The 21,337-nt window shown below is 40.9% G+C and overlaps 5 protein-coding genes across 5 annotated transcripts; 3 read left to right on the forward strand and 2 right to left on the reverse strand.

The window, feature by feature from the left end:
* Nucleotides 1-306: 306 nt before the first annotated feature.
* LOC128508628 (histone H2B-like) lies at nucleotides 307-776 on the forward strand. The gene has a single exon (XM_053480027.1). It carries the CDS (start codon nucleotides 331-333, stop codon nucleotides 703-705), a length of 375 nt encoding a protein of 124 aa, XP_053336002.1. The 5' UTR covers nucleotides 307-330; the 3' UTR covers nucleotides 706-776.
* Nucleotides 777-8,570: 7,794 nt separating this feature from the next.
* On the forward strand, nucleotides 8,571-9,332 carry LOC128508615 (histone H1-like). The gene has a single exon (XM_053480016.1). It carries the CDS (start codon nucleotides 8,610-8,612, stop codon nucleotides 9,237-9,239), a length of 630 nt encoding a protein of 209 aa, XP_053335991.1. The 5' UTR covers nucleotides 8,571-8,609; the 3' UTR covers nucleotides 9,240-9,332.
* Nucleotides 9,333-10,131: 799 nt separating this feature from the next.
* LOC128508621 (histone H2A-like) lies at nucleotides 10,132-10,579 on the forward strand. Its single transcript, XM_053480021.1, has one exon. The coding sequence runs from the start codon at nucleotides 10,132-10,134 to the stop codon at nucleotides 10,516-10,518; it is 387 nt and encodes a 128-aa protein (XP_053335996.1). The 3' UTR covers nucleotides 10,519-10,579.
* Nucleotides 10,580-19,549: 8,970 nt separating this feature from the next.
* On the reverse strand, nucleotides 19,550-20,111 carry LOC128508623 (histone H2B-like). Its single transcript, XM_053480023.1, has one exon. It carries the CDS (start codon nucleotides 19,974-19,976, stop codon nucleotides 19,602-19,604), a length of 375 nt encoding a protein of 124 aa, XP_053335998.1. The 5' UTR covers nucleotides 19,977-20,111; the 3' UTR covers nucleotides 19,550-19,601.
* A 234-nt stretch (nucleotides 20,112-20,345) lies between these two features.
* Nucleotides 20,346-21,055, reverse strand: LOC128508629 (histone H4). Its single transcript, XM_053480028.1, has one exon. The coding sequence runs from the start codon at nucleotides 21,044-21,046 to the stop codon at nucleotides 20,735-20,737; it is 312 nt and encodes a 103-aa protein (XP_053336003.1). The 5' UTR covers nucleotides 21,047-21,055; the 3' UTR covers nucleotides 20,346-20,734.
* Nucleotides 21,056-21,337: the final 282 nt, after the last annotated feature.

The raw sequence follows: 21,337 nt of genomic DNA on the forward strand, positions 1-21,337 counted from the left end.
AGAATATCTTTTGATGGTCGAACACGTGATATACTTATTTTCTGGATTAAATTATTGTAAATATCCTGGTTTATTTATTTATTATAAAGAACAATAAATTAACCCGCGACTCTAAAACGGCGGGAAGGGACACAAAGCGAAGCGGAGGGGGGAGGAGTAACAGGAAGAGACTGAGGTGGTAGGAGGTCCCTCACGTGTTGATGTTTTGAATATAGACCAATCAAAATCCGTTCTTGGCTTGTGCTTAATTACAATGTGACCTGTACATAGAGGGCCCTCGAGGCAGAGCTGTTCATTCTTCTCTCAGTTTCATCCAGAAGTAACAGCAACATGCCTGAGCCAGCCAAGACCGCTCCCAAGAAGGGCTCGAAGAAAGCCGTGACCAAGACCGCCGGCAAAGGAGGCAAGAAGCGCAGAAAGTCCAGGAAGGAGAGCTACGCCATCTACGTGTACAAAGTCCTGAAGCAGGTTCACCCCGACACCGGCATTTCGTCCAAGGCGATGGGCATCATGAATTCGTTCGTCAACGACATTTTCGAGCGCATTGCCGGTGAGTCCTCTCGTCTGGCTCACTACAACAAACGCTCCACCATCACTTCCAGGGAGATCCAGACCGCCGTGCGCCTGTTGTTGCCCGGTGAGTTGGCCAAGCACGCCGTGTCCGAGGGCACCAAGGCCGTGACTAAATACACCAGCTCCAAGTAAAGCGCGTCACCGCCGCCTTCATCAACACAACGGCTCTTTTAAGAGCCACCCATGTTGTCCGTCAAAGGGTGATTTTCTGCAGTGTAGGTTTGTGTAGTAAATTTCTAGGAACCACTTGTAAATCATATAATTTTTAAGCTGAATTGTTCTAGATCAAAGTAGTTTCTAGCAGTACAGAGCTGTTCAGAACTAACGTGTAGAAGCTCTACAATAAAAGTCTGTTACTTTTAGATGCAAAAATAAAACCATGAATCTCGGACGCCCAAAGGAATATCATTTAATACAACATAAATACTAAGATTTGGATGAACAATGAAAAACTTCTACTATTTAAATATTTAACTCCTGTTTTTGATTCATATGTATAAAGTGACTGGGATTGTTTGGTTCCATTATAAATCCACTATAATAAATTTTTATAATGTTCTATTAGACTTTTATTATTGACTTCAGCTCTTGTAAACCTCAATTTTGAGCTTGCATTCGTTGTGTACGTCCTGCAGACCTTATTTACTGGAGCTCATACCCCACATTTTTTAGGGGGAAAAAAAGATTTTGATTATACGATAAGATGAAGCCTATTGTACTGCTTATCACAGAATACTCCAGTGAGATGTTTACCAAAATCACTTTTTGAAAGATTTTGTGTGTGTATATATACTCAGCAAAAAAAGAAACGTCCTCAGACTTTCAACTGTTTTTACTTTCAGTTAACTTAATGTGTAAATATTTGTATGAACACTAAAAGAGTCAACACCATAAGACATAAACTAAAAATGTTTCCCAATGTGTCCCTGATTGAAGGGAGGCTCAAAATCAAAAGTACCAGTCAGTATCTGGTGTGGCCACCAGCTGCTTGAAGTACTGCAGTGCATCTCCTCCTCATGGACTGCCTATTGCGGACAGTCTGAGCACTGATGGAGGGATCGTGTGTTCCTGGTGTGACTCGGGCAGTTGTTGTGGCCATCCTGTACCTCAATTCAATTCAATTTTATTTGTATAGCGCTTTTAACAATTTTCATTGCCGCAAAGCAGCTTTACACAGTCAAAAGAATTATTTAAGTTTGTATGAAATGTGAATTTGTATGAATCAAAATGGTCAGTTTGTCCCTGGTGAGCAAGCCGAGGGCGACAGTGGCAAGGAAAAACTCCCTGAGATGATAATAGGAAGAAACCTTGAGAGGAACCAGACTCAACAGGGAACCCATCCTCATTTGGGTGAAACAGAAAGCAGTAAATGATCTGCATTTATACAGTGTGTAGTTAATTGATGTTAATATGGAGTCCAGGTAGTTATTGAAGACCCAGGTAGACTTGTAGGACGTTCCAGTCCTGAACTATCGAACTGTCAAGTCCCCAGAGAAACAGTTGCCAACACCAGTCAAGGCCAGAACCATTTTCTAGGTAGAGAGAATCATTCCCAGACACCAGACGCATCCCAGAGAGACACACGGGGCATCAGGATGGGTCAGACTGGTCCGGAGGGCAGAGGGAGTCTGGATCACTGGCAGCTCAGGAACGACATGTGTAGCTCGACAGAGAGAGAGAGAAAGAGTGAAAGGGGGGGACAGGAGGAGAGAGGAAAAAGAAAGAGGGGGGGGGAAGAGAAGAAGAGGAGAGATGGCAGTTAGGTACGGTCACAGTCACACAATGTATAATGTGAATGTATATTAACTGTAGAGTACAAGCAGAGACTCCGGCAGGACTAACTATGACAGCATAACTAAAAGGGAGGAGCCAGAAGGAAACACAAACATGAGGGCTTCCTGAGATGTAAAGCAAACAATCACCTCACCGTCAGCAAACCTGAGTGATCAATGAGAGTGAGGAGGACAGCATCCAAACATACCAGTTCACCATAATACTCTACGTCCATGAGTCCCCCAGATCTGCTCCTTTACCTAAGGCTAATCTATTTATAAAAATGCTTGGCTAAATAAATAGGTTTTTAGCCTGGACTTAAACACTGAGACTGTGTCTGAGTCCCGAACACTATTTGGAAGACTATTCCATAACTTTGGGGCTTTGTAAGAAAAAGCTCTGCCCCCAGCTGTATTTTTCATAATACGCGGTACTGACAAGCAGCCTGCATCCTTTGATCGAAGTAGGCGTGGCGGATCGTAATATGTTGTCTTATTGATCTTTAATTTGTATAATAAAATATTTACAAATATGACCCAATATATGTTCAGTGATCCTTTTTTTTCTTTCTTTATATTTTTATACTAGTATGTGGTTTTAAAAATGAATCTCCACTTTAATGAGCCAGTGTATTATGATGTGGGATGTGCTGGGCTGCTGGATCCAGACTCGCTGTCCCTGACCATCAGAGCCTCCGGAACTGGTACTTTCCTTCACAACGAAGCCATAATCTGTTCATCTGAATGTTTTCACAGCATTTACCTCTAAAGCTTTTTTCCTCTTTTTGCGTAACTTTCAGCTCCACCTTTTTTTTTTCCTCCTTTTCATTCATGGAAATTATTGTTAATTTGCACAGAGAAATTCGCTGCATTGAGAAAGGATCAATATCTCTGCCTCCGTAAATGAAAAAGTGTTCGGGCAATGAGGGAGGGCAATACATGTACACGCGCATGCGCCTGTAAATTTTTATCATACTGTAGGTATACCCCAACTATGAGAGATAAAATAAGAAAAAAAAAATCTAGAAAATCGCATTGCAGAATTTTTAAAGAATTTATTTGCAAATTACGGTGAAACACATACAACATGAAACACCAGAAACACAACATGTTTAGATGGAAACACAAGCACACAGACAATAAATGATGAAGGCTAACGCATGAGTTTATATCGGGCCACAACGAGAAATCTTTAGAAAAGAGCTGAGATAAATTAGAATTATCTGCTCATCCCGTGTTTACGTTTGAATTACCGATTAGCAGCGTCTGCGTCGCGTAACCTCCATCCGTCACTCCGTCTCTCCACCAATCAGTGCGCCGAAAAAAAAAGGTTGAAGTGTCATCTGATCAATTTATTCTTAGGTCAGGCTAAAGTGGCCATATACATCAGCAGATAGAATAAAATGGCAAAAAGTTAAAAAGCGCTTTGGGGAAGCTGTGTGTGCAGTTTGGATGATGAACGTGTTTTTGCACCAGAGATGTAAAAGCTTGAGTAGCTAATCAATGTTGTAACCAGTACATAAGTGTTTTTTATCCAAGTGTTACTGTTTCCTATTTAATTCTTACTCTGCAAACTCGAGACTTGCGATGAGCGTCAGTAAACTTTAGTAAGTAATGTATAACAATAAACCCAATTGCTCCATAGTTACAGTGGGAACCAAAAGTTTAGATGAAGAAGGAAATCATATTTACATAAATATTTAAACTGCAAATTCAATGATGAGAGCCATAAGCGGAGCTTAAAGCAAAGAAATAAATAAAACAAAACACCTTCTAACTTTTATGCGGCAGTCAATCTGATCTAATAAACAACACGAAACAAAATCTGGGCGTAGGATGCCCACTAACTACACTGACTAACCCCATGGTTCTCAAAGTGTGTGGCGCCCCACTAGTGGGGAATACAGACATGACAGGTGGGGCGCATTGAAAAGGAGGGAATTAGTGGAAAATAATAGGATAGTACCTATTCAAATTCATGCTTTTCTTTATTGACAATAAAGATCGGACACTCGAACCTAAACAAACACACGCAAAGAAATGGATCAATAATACTGTATAGGCCTCCGAGTGGCGCAGTGGTAAAGCGCTCGCCCTATCATCCGGAGATCGCTGGTTCGAACCCCGGGTGATGCTGTTTTCCTCTCACAGCCGGAGGCACAGAGAGAGCTGATTGGCCGAGCTCTCTCAGGGGGGAGGGATGAGAGGTACTTGTGCTCCCACATTAGTCACGGCGCTACAGCCAATCAAGGGCGTCTGTGAGCTCGCGCACACGGAAGGAGCGGCTAGCGCTTTCCTCCGAGTGTGTTACTCCGCCCCTAACGGTGCGTGAGCGAGCAGTTCGAAAAGATGCGGTCGGCTCGCGTCACGTGTTTCGGAGGAAACACGGGATAGCTTTCGTCCTCCCGACTGAGTGGTTGTAGTAGCCTTGATGTGTGTGGGAGACCCCTAGTGACGGGGAGTAATTGGCCACGACTAGATTGGGAAGAAAATCGGGGAAAAAAAGAATTGGACAGGACTAAATTAAAAAAATAATAATAATAATAATAATACTGTATAAAGTAAATTAAAATAACATCAGAGAAAAAGTGGAACCATAGTGCAACAATAACGGTTTAACGTCGGCATGTTAATTCCAGAGGAACAATATATAAGGAAACATTCGGTATTATATATGTAATTTCATTTATTCCAATGTGTATGCAGATGTTTCTGTATTTTTGTTAAAAATTTATATTTTATCAGGCAGTACCAGTCATTTCTAGTTTCCAGTGTGGCAATAAAGTTACTTTTTGATCCTTCAGGCGCTGAACAGAAGGGAAGATCAATATCGTTCTACGCTTTTTGTTGGTGTGCGGCATTTTGCGATGATCCCTAAATCTCGAAATGTCGGAATGCATGCGTTTTTTTTCCTGTTTATAGAGACATAGAACATATGCGATATGTGTCACATCTGAGCAAAAAAACTAAATTGGGACACATTTACCTGACAGTGTAAACGTAGCCTTAGAGACAACACACCCAGTCACGTTAATAAGCCATTCGACTTCTTTGAAGGAAAGTTCTAGATAAGTGACGAATAAGCCTGTTATAACAATTGCGCGTGTATTTTATCTGTTTTGAACTTGGTGTTATTTAATCTTATTGGCTTAGAAACTAATATTTCAATAAATAGTAAACTTGGCCGATTTCTTTATCATTTTGTTGACAAGTGGGGCTTGAAAAAATTTCTGAAATGCTGTGTTACTTTTACGCCAGATGTAACGGGACACGCACCTTTCAAAAAGTTCAACTTTTGTCTCGTCGGTCCACAAGGTATTTTAGACTAATGATAGTCTTGGCAATCATTGAGATGTTTTTTTTAGCAAAATTGAGCCGAGCCTTAATGTTCTTTTTGCTTAAAAGTGGTTTGCGCCTTGGAAATCTGCCATGCAGGCCGTTTTTGCCCAGTCTCTTTCTTATGGTGGAGTCGTGAACACTGACCTTAATTGAGGCAAGTGAGGCCCGCAGTTCTTTAGATGTTGTCCTGGGGTCTTTTGTGGCCTCTCGGATAAGTTGTCTCTGCGCTCTTGGGGTAATTTTGGTCGGCCGGCCACTCCTGGGAAGGTTCACCACTGTTCCATGTTTTTGCCATTTGTGGATAATGGCTCTCACTGTGGTTCGCTGGAGTCCCAAAGCTTTAGAAATGGCTTTATAACCTTTACCAGACTGATAGATCTCAGTTACTTTTGTTCTCCTTTTTGTTGTCCTGAATTTCTTTGGATCTTGGCATGATGTCTAGCTTTTGAGGTGCTTTTGGTCTACTTCTCTGTGTCAGGTAGCTCCTATTTAAGTGATTTCTTGACTGAAACAGGTGTGGCAGTAATCAGGCCTGGGGGTGACTACAGAAATTGAACTCAGGTGTGATAAACCACAGTTAAGTTATTTTTTAACAAGGGGGGCAATCACTTTTTCACACAGGGACATGTAGGTTTGGATTTTTTTTTTCTCCCTAAATAATAAAAAACCATCATTTAAAAACTGCATTTTGTGTTTACTTGTGTTGTCTTTGACTAATAGTTAAATGTGTTTGATGATCAGAAACATTTTGTCTGACAAACATGCAAAAGAATAAGAAATCAGGAAGAGGGCAAATAGTTTTTCACACCACTGTAGCCCCTGGGGCATACTAACCTCGACTCGACACCGTGAATCGGAGATACTGTAAGTCCAACAACTCGTACTGGGCGAAGAAGTAGTAACCAACACGTAGCACCGTCAAATAAAAACAACACACAAAGAGAACAGAGCGTAGGTACAAACTATCACCAGCTAACCGCCAAGACATTCGAAAACCGGAAGTATAATGAGTCGCCGTCACAATGTGAATGAAAGAAAGAAAGAAGAATATTGTGTGAATTTATTTTTTATTTAAAAAGTTGTACTCTGATTTATGGTAGATTCATTAGAACTGAAGTAAAATATTTTTAGTTTGCCTTTGATGTTTATGAATTTTTTTTAAAAAATTCTAATATTTTAAAATAACTGAATATTTCATTTTCAAATATAGTGTGTGTGTTTCTCTTTCTAAGTAGTTTAGTATACTCAACCATAATCATGGGGAAGACTGCTCACTTGTCAATTGTCCAGGAGATGACTTTATGTTCTTGTTGTTCTCAGCAAATCCTTTAATAAAATCCTTTCCATTGTTATGCTGATGATACCCAATTATATATCTCAACAAAACCAGACGAGATACCTAAATTTTCTAGATTATTTGAGTGTGTCCAGAACATAAAAGATTGGATGACCAATAACTTTCTTTTACTAAATTCAGATAAGATGGAGATCTTGCTTATTGCCCCCCCCCCAAAAAAAAAACCCAGCTTTCATGCATTCATGACCTCCAGACAGGACTATTGTAATGCATTACTAGGTGGTTGTCCTGCATCCTCAATAAACAAGCTACAGTTAGTCCAAAATGCAGCCGCCAGGGTTCTCACTAGATCCAGAAAATATGATCATATAACCCCAATATTATCATCCCTGCACTGGCTACCTGTTCAGTTTAGAATTAATTACAAAATAGTATTACTTACATACAAGGCTTTAAATGGTTTAGCTCCCACATACCTAACCAGTCTTCTGATACGCTATAATCCACCACGCTCCTTAAGATCACAAAACTCTGGACTTCTGGTAATTCCCAGAATTTTAAAATCTACAAAAGGGGGTAGGGCATTTTCATATTTAGCTCCAAAGCTTTGGAATAGCCTTCCAGACAGTGTTCGGGGCTCAGACACAGTTTCCCAGTTTAAAAGTAGACTCAAGACGCGTCTCTTTAATCTGGCATACGCGTAACTCAACCCATAACTCCATACTTCAGTACATCTATCCTGAATGGCAACTACGCTAATTCTCTCCATCTGTTCTGTATTTTTCTACCCATCCCGAGTCATCTCATTACGTATTCACACGTATTTTATCATTTTCATCATATTGTGATTGTAGTTTGATGTCCAGCTTCATATGTCGACAAGAAATTAAAAACATGTGATAAACAGGACAGTCACGTGCAACAGTGAATCACTGTACTAACTGAAGGTCAGCCATGTGATCATAGAATGGAATAGTGAGGGACTATTAGATTAGATGAGTGCTAGCTAACAAAAAAATAAACAAAACCTCCCCCCACACCTGACACACACACACACACACACACACACACACTTTGGCTCTCTCAACCTGTGTCTCCCTAAGCTGTGCTTTACACAGGCCAAAACAAGCTCTGTTTCATATCCCACACACAGCGCTCGGCCAGTGCTCACACATCAGGCTCACTGACAGGACTCGCCTTCAGTTCGGACCAGAGTTCTTACAGCGGTGCGACCTGTTTTTGTCCGGTTTTTACACACGACACGCACGATATGCGCAGTCCGCCGGCTCGAGCTGCAGGCGCGCGGCGCACGTTTATGGCTACTGCGCGAGAGTGCGGCTGTCTAACTGACCGTGTCGGGCCTCGGAAGATAGAGGAAAGGCCTTTCTCACTAAACGTGTGCTTGAACGCTTGAGGTCTGCTGTCAGGACTCGGATATTCGCAGAGAAATGTCCGGAGAAAACACACTCGCTATCGTGTGACGGAAGCTCAGTCATTCAGCGGCTGCCTGGTTGAGTCTACACCGCTCTCATGTGTGCTTTAAGATCAGAGGGGAGGGAGGTTCCAGTGTTTTACTGCGCGCTCAGCGTTACACTCGTTTATTCTACTTAGATCCCTGAGAGAGAGAGATGGCAGAAGTGGCTCCCGCGCCCGCCGCCGCGCCGGCCAAAGCGCCCAAGAAGAAAGCAGCTTCGCGGCCAAAGAAAGCCGGGCCCAGCGTCGGCGAGCTGATCGTCAAAGCGGTTTCCGAGTCCAAGGAGAGGAATGGCGTGTCTCTCGCTGCCCTGAAGAAAGCTCTGGCTGCCGGTGGATACGATGTGGAGAAGAACAAGTCCCGCGTCAAGCTCGCTGTCAACAATCTGGTGAAAAAAGCGGTCTTGGTTCAGACCAAAGGCACCGGCGCGTCTGGTTCTTTCAAGCTGAACAAGAAGCAGAGCGAAGCCAAGAAAACCGCACCCAAAGCGAAGAAGCCGGCCGCCAAAAAGCCCGCAGCGGCGAAGAAGCCCAAGAAGGTAGCGGCCAAGAAACCCGCCGCCGCCGCCAAGAAGTCTCCTAAGAAGGCAAAGAAACCCGCCGCTGCCGCCAAAAAAGCCACCAAGAGCCCCAAGAAGGCGAAAAAGCCGGCGACCCCTAAAAAGGCAGCGAAGAGCCCCAAGAAGGCGAAGGCGGTTAAGCCCAAGACTGCCAAGCCCAAAGCATCCAAGGCTACCAAGCCTAAAGCGCCCAAGGCGAAAAAGGCAGCTCCTAAAAAGAAGTAAACATGTTAAGTTTATTTCTTTCATAGTTCCCCCTAAACGGCTCTTTTAAGAGCCACCCACGTTGTCATTTAATGAGCAATAACCCATTTTTTTGTCCAACTACATGAATAGAATAACCATGTTGTTTAATACTATAAGATTCTTATGATTTCGATAATTTGTTAAAGTTTACACTTCAGTCTAGTCATGTAAGAGTATATTGAAATGCATGTTATTTGGAAATATACGAGGTTTTTAATACAACTCTATTTAAATTCAATTTTATTTGTATATCGCTTTTAACAAGTGGCATTGTCCCAAAGCAGCTTTACACAATCAAAAGAATTATTTAAGTTTGTACAGAATTTGAATGTGTATGAATCAAAATGGTCAGATAGTCCCTGATCCAAACTGTTGAGTAGACATGAAGTTATGAGCAGTTAAGTGCACAGCAAATTCCCTGGTGCTTAATTACCAATTGGAGTGTTGAATTAACACCAAGCAGTGTTTAGATTAGTCTAGTTGGACTCAAAGTCTAAAAGTGTTAAATCAGCACTGGGTATTTTAGTGTGTGTCATCAGGCAAAACGGGCTGGACAGAAATTAATAAAACTTTTGCAGTACTTACATATTTGAATGAAGTTTAACCTGTACCATAAGTCTTTTCTATCAATACATGTTATAAGTGTTAATAATGCGTGTAAAATGAAAACATCAAAACTTTATTTTTCTTTTATCTTTTGATGAGACAGCGGCGGAGTTGGAGAGAAGTCGGAATTCAATGGCGTGTTAGTGATTGGCTGGTTTGTCACAACGATTGCAGCCAATGAGGATGCAGCAGTTTAGGCTATATTAGAGAGCGCTAGAGAACGAGTGTTAACACTTTCTGTTCGAACACGTTGACGTAGTGAATTATGTCTGGAAGAGGCAAAACCGGTGGAAAGGCTCGTGCTAAGGCCAAGACTCGCTCATCCAGAGCCGGACTGCAGTTCCCCGTGGGCCGAGTCCACAGGCTTCTCCGTAAAGGGAACTACGCTGAGCGCGTTGGTGCCGGCGCTCCGGTCTACTTGGCCGCTGTGCTGGAGTATCTGACTGCTGAGATCCTAGAGTTGGCTGGTAACGCCGCCCGCGACAACAAGAAGACCCGTATCATCCCCCGGCACCTGCAGCTCGCTGTGCGTAACGATGAGGAGCTGAACAAACTGCTCGGAGGAGTGACCATCGCTCAGGGTGGTGTGCTGCCCAACATCCAGGCCGTGCTTCTGCCCAAGAAGACCGAGAAGCCGGCCAAGACAAAGTAGATTCACCCACTGCTGTGTTTCAGTATCCAAAGGCTCTTTTAAGAGCCACCCAATTTTTCTTTAAAAGTGCTTTTTCCTTATCAGTTAAGAAACACTGTTGTAATACGTAAATTTAGAGGAATTATATGTATTTTTTGTAATAAGAGGTTACCTGAAAGAGTTTCCAAGGTTGTTCATTTGAGATCTCTTCTATATGTGTAACCGCTAACATCAGTAATTCCACCGTATCAGTTCAGTTAAATATGTGAACGTTTTATCTAATTTAGCAGAATTGTGATTAAGAAGATGAGATCGGAATTTTATTTATGAGGGTGACCAAAGTTCTCCAGTCCGGGGGACACTTTATACTAGCCCATGTGAAAGTTGTAATTAGCAGACAATATTTTGAGCTGTTGCGAAGTATAAAGATTAGTATGGAATAAATACATGTAAAGATCTAATAATGTAAGTCATTTAGGAACTAAAACTACTAAACCCCCTTGGAGATTTTAGAATAAGAATAAAAAGTAAAACTATGGTAAAAAAAAAAAAAAAAAAAAAAAGGAAATGTGCATGACATTTGCTACCATGTTTTAACGTTGCATCATAAATGTAACCATTTTGAGACGTATATGTACAAAGCGATGTATACCCTTGTAAACAAAATTCGATGAATTTTGTTTTAAAGCGCGCTCGGTTTTGCATAAAGATAATGGAGTTTTAAACCAAGTCGGTGGGAGAAGAGAAGCCAATAAAAGTGAAGCTCGTTACGTTACGGGGTGACATAACACGTTGGGACCAATGACAGGCGGCGCTTTCAAGACGCCCAATCAGCGCAGCCGAGCGTTAGGCTGTAAATAGGCCGCGCTCTCTCGTGTCACTCATTCTGTTTTTCTTTGAAGAAGTATAGACAGCTCGTAAGCGATGGCAAGAACCAAGCAGACCGCGCGTAAATCCACCGGCGGTAAGGCGCCTAGGAAGCAGCTCGCCACTAAAGCTGCCCGTAAGAGCGCGCCAGCTACCGGCGGAGTGAAGAAGCCTCACCGTTACAGGCCCGGCACTGTGGCTCTGAGGGAGATTCGCCGTTACCAGAAGTCTACCGAGCTGCTCATCCGTAAGCTGCCGTTCCAGCGTCTGGTGAGAGAAATAGCTCAGGACTTTAAGACCGACCTGCGCTTTCAGAGCTCGGCTGTCATGGCCCTGCAGGAGGCGAGCGAGGCCTATCTGGTCGGTCTGTTCGAAGACACCAACCTGTGCGCTATTCACGCCAAGAGAGTGACCATCATGCCCAAGGACATTCAGCTGGCCCGCCGTATTCGCGGAGAGCGCGCTTAAACATTATACTCCGTCTAATCTACACAAAGGCTCTTTTAAGAGCCGCTTAATTGTTTCAAAAAAGTCGGCAAGTTTTTAGTGTTGGCTTTGTACGCATGTTTGACCAAAAATGTTCCAGAAGTCAATTTTACAATAAACTACTAGTCACTTAAGGCTTGCGTATAGGTTCATTTGGTGGTATATTACTTGTAATTTAATTAGCCTGTCTTCTTATAAAAACATAACATGAGTTAACGTGCATTTGATATTAAGACTTGTTTTGTCATAAACTAAATAATTAAATAGCAAGCAAGAGAGTACAAACAACTCATAAAATTATTCTAACACACTGTCCTTCTTACACACACAGTTGATGTACTGTAGGAAAATGATTCCTCATACACCCAGAGCCAGTCTTTAATGCTCCAGAGTCCTGGAACATGGCCATGCCATCAGGGAAGGTGCTGGATGGCATTGAAAATCCTTTTATTTTATTTTGAGGTTTATTTCTCTTGTGGGTTTGCGTAATGCATTAAAGCGTTCTTAACCCAGGTCCAGGAATTAAAAATTTAAAAAGCTAGCTTTGAGAACAGAGTTACTTGTAGGTTTCTGGCAGTTGGTTTTACAGAAAATTTGGGGGAATTAGTCTCAGGGAAAGGGTCAACACAGGCTCCACTACATTGTGACAAAAAAGAGGCCACCACAACATAAAAAAAAAAGAAAATCAATTAATTAAAAAAGTAACAATTTGCACAGCTTTTTACAATTTACTCAACTTTTAGTGAAATTTGCTGGCCAAATTATAATTTTAAAAATATGATTTTGACATAACGATGTCAACTTGTAACATGTTCCCAGTCCAAATATTAGGGTAACTCAACTTGTAATTCAAATATGAAACTAGTATTGGTTCTAGATAGAGTAGCCAAAAATGTACTTAGGTAAGAGTAGCTGTACTTCAAAATAATATTACTCAAGTAGAAGTAAAAAGTAGTCATCCAAAATATTACACAATTATGAGTAAAAAAAATATTAGGTGATACTCAAGCACTGAGATACTGTTTCATCGTATACATATATACTCAGGGAAAAAAAAGAAACGTCCTCTGACTTTCAACTGTTTTTACTTTCAGTAAACTTAATGTGTAAATATTTGTATGAACACTAAAAGAGTCAACACCATAAGACATGAACTAAAAAAAATTTCACAATGTGTCCCTGAATGAAGGGAGGCTCAAAATCAAAAGTACCAGTCAGTATCTGGTGGCCACCAGCTGCTTCAAGTACTGCAGTGCATCTCCTCCTCATGGACTGCCTACTGCGGACAGTCTGAGCACTGATGGAGGGATTGTGTGTTCCTGGTGTGACTCGGGAAGTTGTCGTGGCCTTCCTGTACCTGTCACGCAGGTGTGATATTCGGATGTACCCATCCTGTGCGGGTGTTGTTACACGTGGTTCACGCAGATGAGCAGGGACCCTGGGCATCTTTCTTTGGGTGTTTTTCACAGTCGGTAGACAAGTCTCTTGAGTGTCCTGCGTTTTTTTAGAACTGTGACCTTAAATGCGTCTTAACAACAATTCCACAGGTGCATGTTAATTAATTGATTATGGTTAGTTGAACATGCATGGAAAACATTGTTTAAACCCTTTACAATGAAGATCTGTTAAGTTATTTGGATTTTTACAACATTATTGTTGAAATACACAGTCCTGAAAAGGGACTTTTCTGTTTTTTGCTGAGTATATATGCTGTCTGACTACATGTGGTTATTGTTACTGCGTCTGATTGGTGAAACAGTCATTCGGTAGATCTACTGGCTGCATGTGTAGAATAAATGGTCGAGTAGAGCCAAATAAAATCGAGTAGAGCCAAATGTAGCGGAATAAGAGTAGCGTTTCTTCTCCACAAATCTACTCAAGTAAAAGTAAAAAGTATGGTAGAGTAAAACTCCTCATAGAGGTAAGATTTTTTCACAAAGTTACTCAAGTAAATGTAACAGCGTAAATGTAACTCATTACTACCCACCTTTGGTTGTGGGCTCAATTAATCATATTTCTCTGGGGTTGACAAATTTCTATCGACTCAAAAAGGTAAGTCTTCCATTTGTTACGACCCCTTAGTCTAGGTTTCAGGGCCGCAACAAAAAAAGAAAATAAAAAAAAAAATCCTTTACAACAGGATAGAGAGTGCGTGGTCTTTATTTTACACACACACACAGACACACACACACACACACACACACAGGAAGCTCTAAGCTTCAGGGTTGGGCCAAGGCCAAAATAATAAACAAAACTTCCCCCTATCTCCTCCCGCAATCTAACTAACCTACCAAAGAAAACTTTAAACAAAATACATAAACTAACCTAACTTCCTAACTAACACAGAAAAACAGGAGAAAATGGGTTTTAAAGGAAACGGCACCCAACCCCCACTGCTTCCGAAGAGAAAGAAAAAAAAGTATATACAACCAAACAAACTATTTACAATATTTACAACAAAAGCAGAATAAAGGTAGCAACAAAAGAAAAAAGAAACCAACACTCTACAACCCACAAAATATCGGCGCGACTCAATAGCTTTACACTCAATATTCAACACAATCTCCAACACAACACACATCTCCACAGGCAACAACGCGCGCTTCCGGGTTTCACCAGCCCGGTTAAAAGGACGCGCTTCTTCACGGCCAGCCAATCCCGTCGCACGTCACCTTCACGCTCAATCAGGGCGGAACCTCCTGCAGCAGGGAGAGCGAGGGAGAGAGAGAAAGGCAGGGAGAGAGAGAGAGCAGCACCAGCAGCCACGGGCGCACGCGCACATACGTGCACTACAGCCGCACGTAACACATTGATGTAGTTTGTTAAAGTGGTTGTTTTTCTATTTAAACAAGTTGGTCTAACTTGTAAACTGGTAAAACTCAGACAATTAAAACATTGACAAGTTTTCGAAGAATAAAGGTTTTTTTTTTTTTTAAATAATGTATAAGATAAAACTGCAATCTGCATAAAACAGGAGAATACAAGTTCTATGTTGCTTAAAAATCCAAAAAATACCTGGAGACCACCGGATGCTTATCAGTATCTTCCTGATTCACATCATAACCTTTTTTAAAAACTAGCAAAGATTTGACTTTTGACGACTATTTTCCCCAATGTGTCAGTCACAAAAAAGAACCTATGACAATAAGACTATGTCTTTTTAAGTCCAATAATAATAGTTCGAATGGCTTCATGGGTGTACATCCAGTCCTTTTGGAATTTAATGTTTAGAGCACATATCTGACCAAACATCACTCCTAAAGAAAACTCATATTATTGCAGTTGCAGTAAGGCAGAATTTAAAATTATTGTAATTGAAAAGTTAGTTGGGGGGGCATTCAGCCTAATCCAGCCGAAAGGAAAACATGATGAAGCCTACTGTACGTTGCACTTGGATTCATGGTGGGGATGGTGGGGGCAGAGGAGAGACCCGTGTGTGTTTTGTGTTTAAAACCACTGGCAGCAGACAGCACGAGACCCAACAAATTAGGAAGACACTTAGAGACAACACACCCCAGTCACGTTAATAAGCCACTCGACTTCTTTGAAAGAAAGCTCTAGATAAGTGACGAAGTAAGCCTGTTATAACATCTGCACATGTATTTTATCTGTTTTGAACTTGATATTATTTGATCTTATTGGTTTAGAATTGGTAGTTCAATAAATAGTAAACTTGGCCGTTTTCGTTATCATTTTGTTGACAAGTGGGGCTTGAAAATTCGCCCACCGCCTTAAGTGGGGAATGACAGAAAATGTTTGAGAACCACCGTCTTAAATGAAGCTTCATGAAATGAACTTTTGGTGAGATTTTCAGCTGGAAAGCCTCGACACCTAAATGAGGCGTCATCTCACCATCGCTACTACACAGAGTTTATACATAAAATAATATCAGCAATCGCGTTTTCCTGTGGGAATCGCTCTCAGCGGTTTAATTCCGTGAAAGCAGCACGATGTCAGGAAGAGGTAAAGGCGGGAAAACGCGATAAAACGTCCACTGACCACAGCAGTAGGGAGGCCTGCAGCGCAGGCTTGAAGGCTTCCTTTATTATTTTAATAATTTGGAAGGCTGGCGAATAGTCCAACGACTGCCTATGCGCCCCTTTCTTTCTGTTTTTGGTTTTAATAAAGAGAAAAGAAATTATACGCATATTAATTTTGCGGACAATTTGAAAAAAAAAATGACGGCCCACGCGGGTCTCCCACCGACGGTTGTGAGACACTGGGCCCGTTTGAAATACACAGGCTCAGGGGAAACCCCAAGCAGGAAAGAAATAGGATCTAACCTACTACAAAGTCAATGGATCACAGCCTTAGATGTTCACTCTTTCATTGCTATGACTAATAAAAAAGACTATGAGATTTGTTTCAACAGTGAGCAAGCTTTGCAAAAATTTACATCAATTTTCAATACAAATGGCAATAGCTTCTGGGAAAACTGGGAGATTAATTCTTCATCCCCAGTTGACACCAAGTATGTCATTGTAAAATTCTCGACTGGTAGAATAGCTGATGCTGATATTGAACAATATCTCTTGCGGTTTTGTCAAATCTTACAACCTGTCTACAAGCCTGTTGATGAATTTGGTTTTTGGTACGGAGTTAGGAAATATAAAATTAAACTAAAAAAAAATCCTGATGGTACTCTGATGAAAATTCCCAGTTCTATTTCAATGGGCCCTTATAATGGAAAAATTTCTTATCCTGGACAGACTCAAAGCTGTTTCATATGCAATGCACATGACCACCAAGCTAAAGACTGCGGAGAGACGAGGTGCTGGAAATGTGGCAATTTCGGGCACAAGGGCAAGGACTGTAACAATAGAGAAGTGTGTAATCTTTGTCAGACAGAAGGTCACACTTTCTTTCAGTGCCCAAACTCGTACAGTAATAAACTCAAATCAAGACAACAACAGGCAGGTGAACCCAGCACTGTCCAAATCGCTCAGGTTCAATCAACAGCAGGAAAGAAAACCAAGCAAGGAAATCAAGTAGCAAACAGCTGGGAAGAAACAAAACTCGACGACGACGAGGAAGCCTCCTCTTCTGGAAGCAGCTCCACCAGTGGTGATGACAGCGACAGCGACTCTGACTCATCGGAGAGCGACAGCAACCGCTCAGATGCTTCCGGAAGACATCAGGATGCACAGCCAGGAGGCGAGACACAGGAGAGGAACACACGCAGACCTGACGAGGCAACCAAAATCAACCCAAGTAAAACACGTGAGATTGCGGTCAAGCGCAAGGGCAACAATGCTGTAACAAAACATGGAAAAGAGACGGAGATGGCAACGTCAACACCGGACATGAGGCAAGATGTAGGAATGAACAACAAAGCAGCAAAAACCGACACGGAGACTAAAAAGAGGATTCTTGCATCACCAGATCAAGAAAACAGCGAAAAATCCAAGATGAGAAAGACAAAGGTAAATGATCACTGACCTCTTCTCCCGTTTAAATGTCATTGGACTTGATAATCGCTACCTCCAATGTAAGAGGAATCCAATCAAAGGCTAATCGATTTAAAAAATTAAAAACTCTTTGTCAAGAACAATTTGATATCTTATGTTTACAAGAAACTAGATTAACAACGTTTTTCAGATGTTAGAGGGACAAAAGAATTGTGGGACAGAGGACCCTCCTTCTTCTCAATTGGGGAAAATAAGGCAGACGGTATAGCAATATTATTTTATAACAACAAGATTAAAACTATTTAAAGCCGAGAGATAATTCCAGGTAGACTCATGTTCATGGATGTCTTTTATTGTGGTCGGAAAATTAGAATAATTAATCTGTATACAGCGCAAGACACGGTTAGGAAAATCCAATTATTTAGAAAACTTAAAATGTTATTATGTGTCGGTTTCCCGATAGTAATCTGTGGTGACTTTAACACTATTACTGACGAAAATGATAGGATTTCAGATAAATTGTGTAAAATTAGGAGAGAAGGGATCTTCTTAAGAACCATGATGAATGAACACCAATGCCTGGACACTTTTAGAATTTTATTTCCAATGAAGACTGACTTTACAAGATTTGATGTTAATTGCAAAACCCGGATTGACAGAATCTACATTAGCAACAATTTTGGAGTAAAGTATTATAAGACTAAATTGTTAATTGACTCAGACCATCTAACTGTTATGTGTGGACTTTATTTTAAAAATGTTCCAAGAGTTAGTTATTGGAAGTTAAATGTGCAAATGTTAAAAAGCCTTTCTTTGATCCTAGATACAAAAAACGAAATAAATAGAATACAATCTCTAGATGTACTCACAATAAATAACTGTGAACTATGGGAAGTTTTAAAAAAACAATTAAAGGCTTTCTTAAAATATAAAAGTCGTACGTATAACAAAGAAAAAAATGATAAATATAATGGTATCATGAATGAATATATTGAGTTAAAAACAAAAACCTACCGAAATGAAATAGAAGAAAACACTTTAAATAACCTAAAAAAAAGAGATTGAATCTTATCATAATGAAACCTTGTTCAATATTCAGGTGCACGCAGGAACAAACACAGAAGAACTTTTAAATTCAAACAAAAGTATATCATTATACAATAGAAGAAAAGAATCTAAGTTTATAGGATTAATTAAGGCATTAATTAAGGCACCACAATTAGGTGCCATCGATTTCGGCATCAAAACCAAAATCTCTGCTATTAAAATAATCTCAAGCGGGATCAACAGAAACGCGAAATAAATCGGAAACATCACCAATTGGAAACAAAAAAAAGGCCGCCCTAGAACTGCAGTACCCTACTATAAACTTATATTTTCGGATTTTACATATAAATATCGAGATTTAAACATTGATTGGATAAATGATTCTAATAAAAAAATCTTTACTTTAATTAATGACCAAATCCATGGACAAACAATAGCATTTAAAAATCTTGAAATCGACCAAAATGCTGAATGCATAAAAAACTTACAAAATAAAAACCTCTCTGAGAACATTCGAGACACATCCTGGCTGGTGGCTGTAAGAAGACTCCCAGTAAGAGCAGTAGTCAAATGGAGCTGTTTTGTTAAGATGACCACGTGTCCCATGCCAGGATGTGAAGAGATTGAAACGCTTGAACATTTTCTCCTCGAATGTTATCGCTCTAAGGAAGTGTGGGACAAAATAAGTGACATTGGTGTAAAAATTGAAATTAATATGAAATCAGTGTTTTATGGCATTTTTAATGGAAAATACAATCAAAAAGAACGTGATGTTTCTGGTATATAATATGTATAACAAAGTCAAAACTTTGGAAAACACGCTCTAGGATGACCATTGATCAACAATTTGTGTCTAGTGAAAAAGTTGTTAAAAGTATTCAAATACATCTGAAAAAACAAACTTAACAAACCTATACAAAAACAAAACTATAAACAAAAACATTGGGGGATTCTGTTATGTGGGATGCACTCTCCTTATAGATGTGGACTCTATGAACTATAACAATTGTTAATTTTTGTTTGCAAATGTATTTATTATTATAATTATTCTTATTGTATTATTAATTATAATAATAGTCATTATTATTTCTAATTATTACCCTTTGACCTATTTGTCCTTTCAATGAAATTATCGTTGTGGATATTGTAATGTAATGTGACTGCCATTGTAATCATTTACAATCATTATATGCTTTTTCTCAATTTAAAAAAAAAAAAAAAAAATCGCTCTTTGAGGGACAACATGGGTGGCTCTTAAAAGAGCCGTTGTGTTGATGAAGGCGGCGGTGACGCGCTTTACTTGGAGCTGGTGTATTTAGTCACGGCCTTGGTGCCCTCGGAGACGGCGTGCTTGGCCAACTCACCGGGCAGCAACAGGCGCACGGCGGTCTGGATCTCCCTGGAAGTGATGGTGGAGCGTTTGTTGTAGTGAGCCAGACGAGAGGACTCACCGGCAATGCGCTCGAAAATGTCGTTGACGAACGAATTCATGATCCCCATCGCCTTGGACGAAATGCCGGTGTCGGGGTGAACCTGCTTCAGGACTTTGTACACGTAGATGGCGTAACTCTCCTTCCTGGACTTTCTGCGCTTCTTGCCTCCTTTGCCGGCGGTCTTGGTCACGGCTTTCTTCGAGCCCTTCTTTGGGGCGGTCTTGGCTGGTTCAGGCATGGTGCTGCTGATTTCTAACGAGATTGATGAAAAGAATGAACAGCTCCGCCTCGAGGGCCGTCTATGTACAGGTCACATTGTAATTAAGCACAAGCCAAAAACGGATTTGATTGGTCTATATTCAAAAACGCTACACGGGAGGAACCTCATACCACCTCAGTCTTTTCCTGTTACTCCTCCCCCCTCCGCTTCGCTTTGTGTCCCTTCCCGCCGTTTTAGAGTCGCAGGTTAATTTATTGTTTTTACTATAATAATTTAATCCGGAAATTAAGTAGATCACGCGTTCAACCATCAGAAAAGGTCAGATAAATACATTTTGTATATTAACGTTATCGTTTAACGTTTTAAGAGTCCACTTTGTATCGTTAACGTTTAAAAGAGTCCACTTTTATAAGTAGAGTGTGTACCACAAACTTTAAATACTTTGTTCATTTACATTTAGGCATTTGGCAGGCGCTCTTATCCAGAGCGACTTACAAAAAGACTTGCATTCGAAGGCTTTTAAAAACAGTTTCCTAATTATTCCTACAAGCTGAAGACTCCAACACATCGTCTTCCAACTAACAATGTTAACCGATTTACTTTAAGTGTTTAACTGATAAACATCTAAAAAAAATTTTGTCCGCTATATACAGACGTTGTATATAAATATCATGCACATTACTTTCCTTTTAAACACGGAGTAAAAACTCTTTTGCTGGAGATGTGGGTGGCTCTTAAAAGAGCCGTTGTGTTCGTGTCGTTAGCCGGTGGAGTGTTTAACCGCCGAAGCCGTACAGGGTGCGTCCCTGGCGTTTCAGCGCGTACACCACATCCATGGCGGTGACGGTCTTTCTCTTAGCATGCTCGGTGTAGGTGACGGCGTCGCGGATGACGTTCTCCAGAAACACCTTGAGTACACCGCGAGTCTCCTCGTAGATCAGACCGGAAATACGTTTCACTCCGCCACGGCGCGCCAGACGGCGAATAGCGGGCTTGGTGATCCCCTGGATGTTGTCGCGGAGAACCTTACGGTGCCGCTTAGCGCCTCCCTTCCCGAGTCCTTTCCCGCCCTTGCCTCTTCCTGACATCGTGCTGCTTTCACGAAACTAAACCGCTTGATGAAATCTACAGTGCCGCTATCACGTGTTTATACGTCTCCAGAGGACCTACTTGAGACCCGGCGAGGGGGCGGGACTAATACTACCCGTAGAGTAATACAATATTTTTTATACGTTTTCTCCGGTAATGATGGTACAAGGAGAAGTGATGTTTTCCCCATAATAATATATAAAATGAGCGATTATATTTTACACCAAATAAATCATACATCATCAGTGTAAGGGACCAGACATAGACCACAAAAATAACTGACTGTTATT

Source organism: Clarias gariepinus, chromosome 20 (assembly GCF_024256425.1).
Source record: "Clarias gariepinus isolate MV-2021 ecotype Netherlands chromosome 20, CGAR_prim_01v2, whole genome shotgun sequence".
In the NCBI taxonomy this organism is placed as follows: Eukaryota; Metazoa; Chordata; class Actinopteri; order Siluriformes; family Clariidae; genus Clarias; species Clarias gariepinus.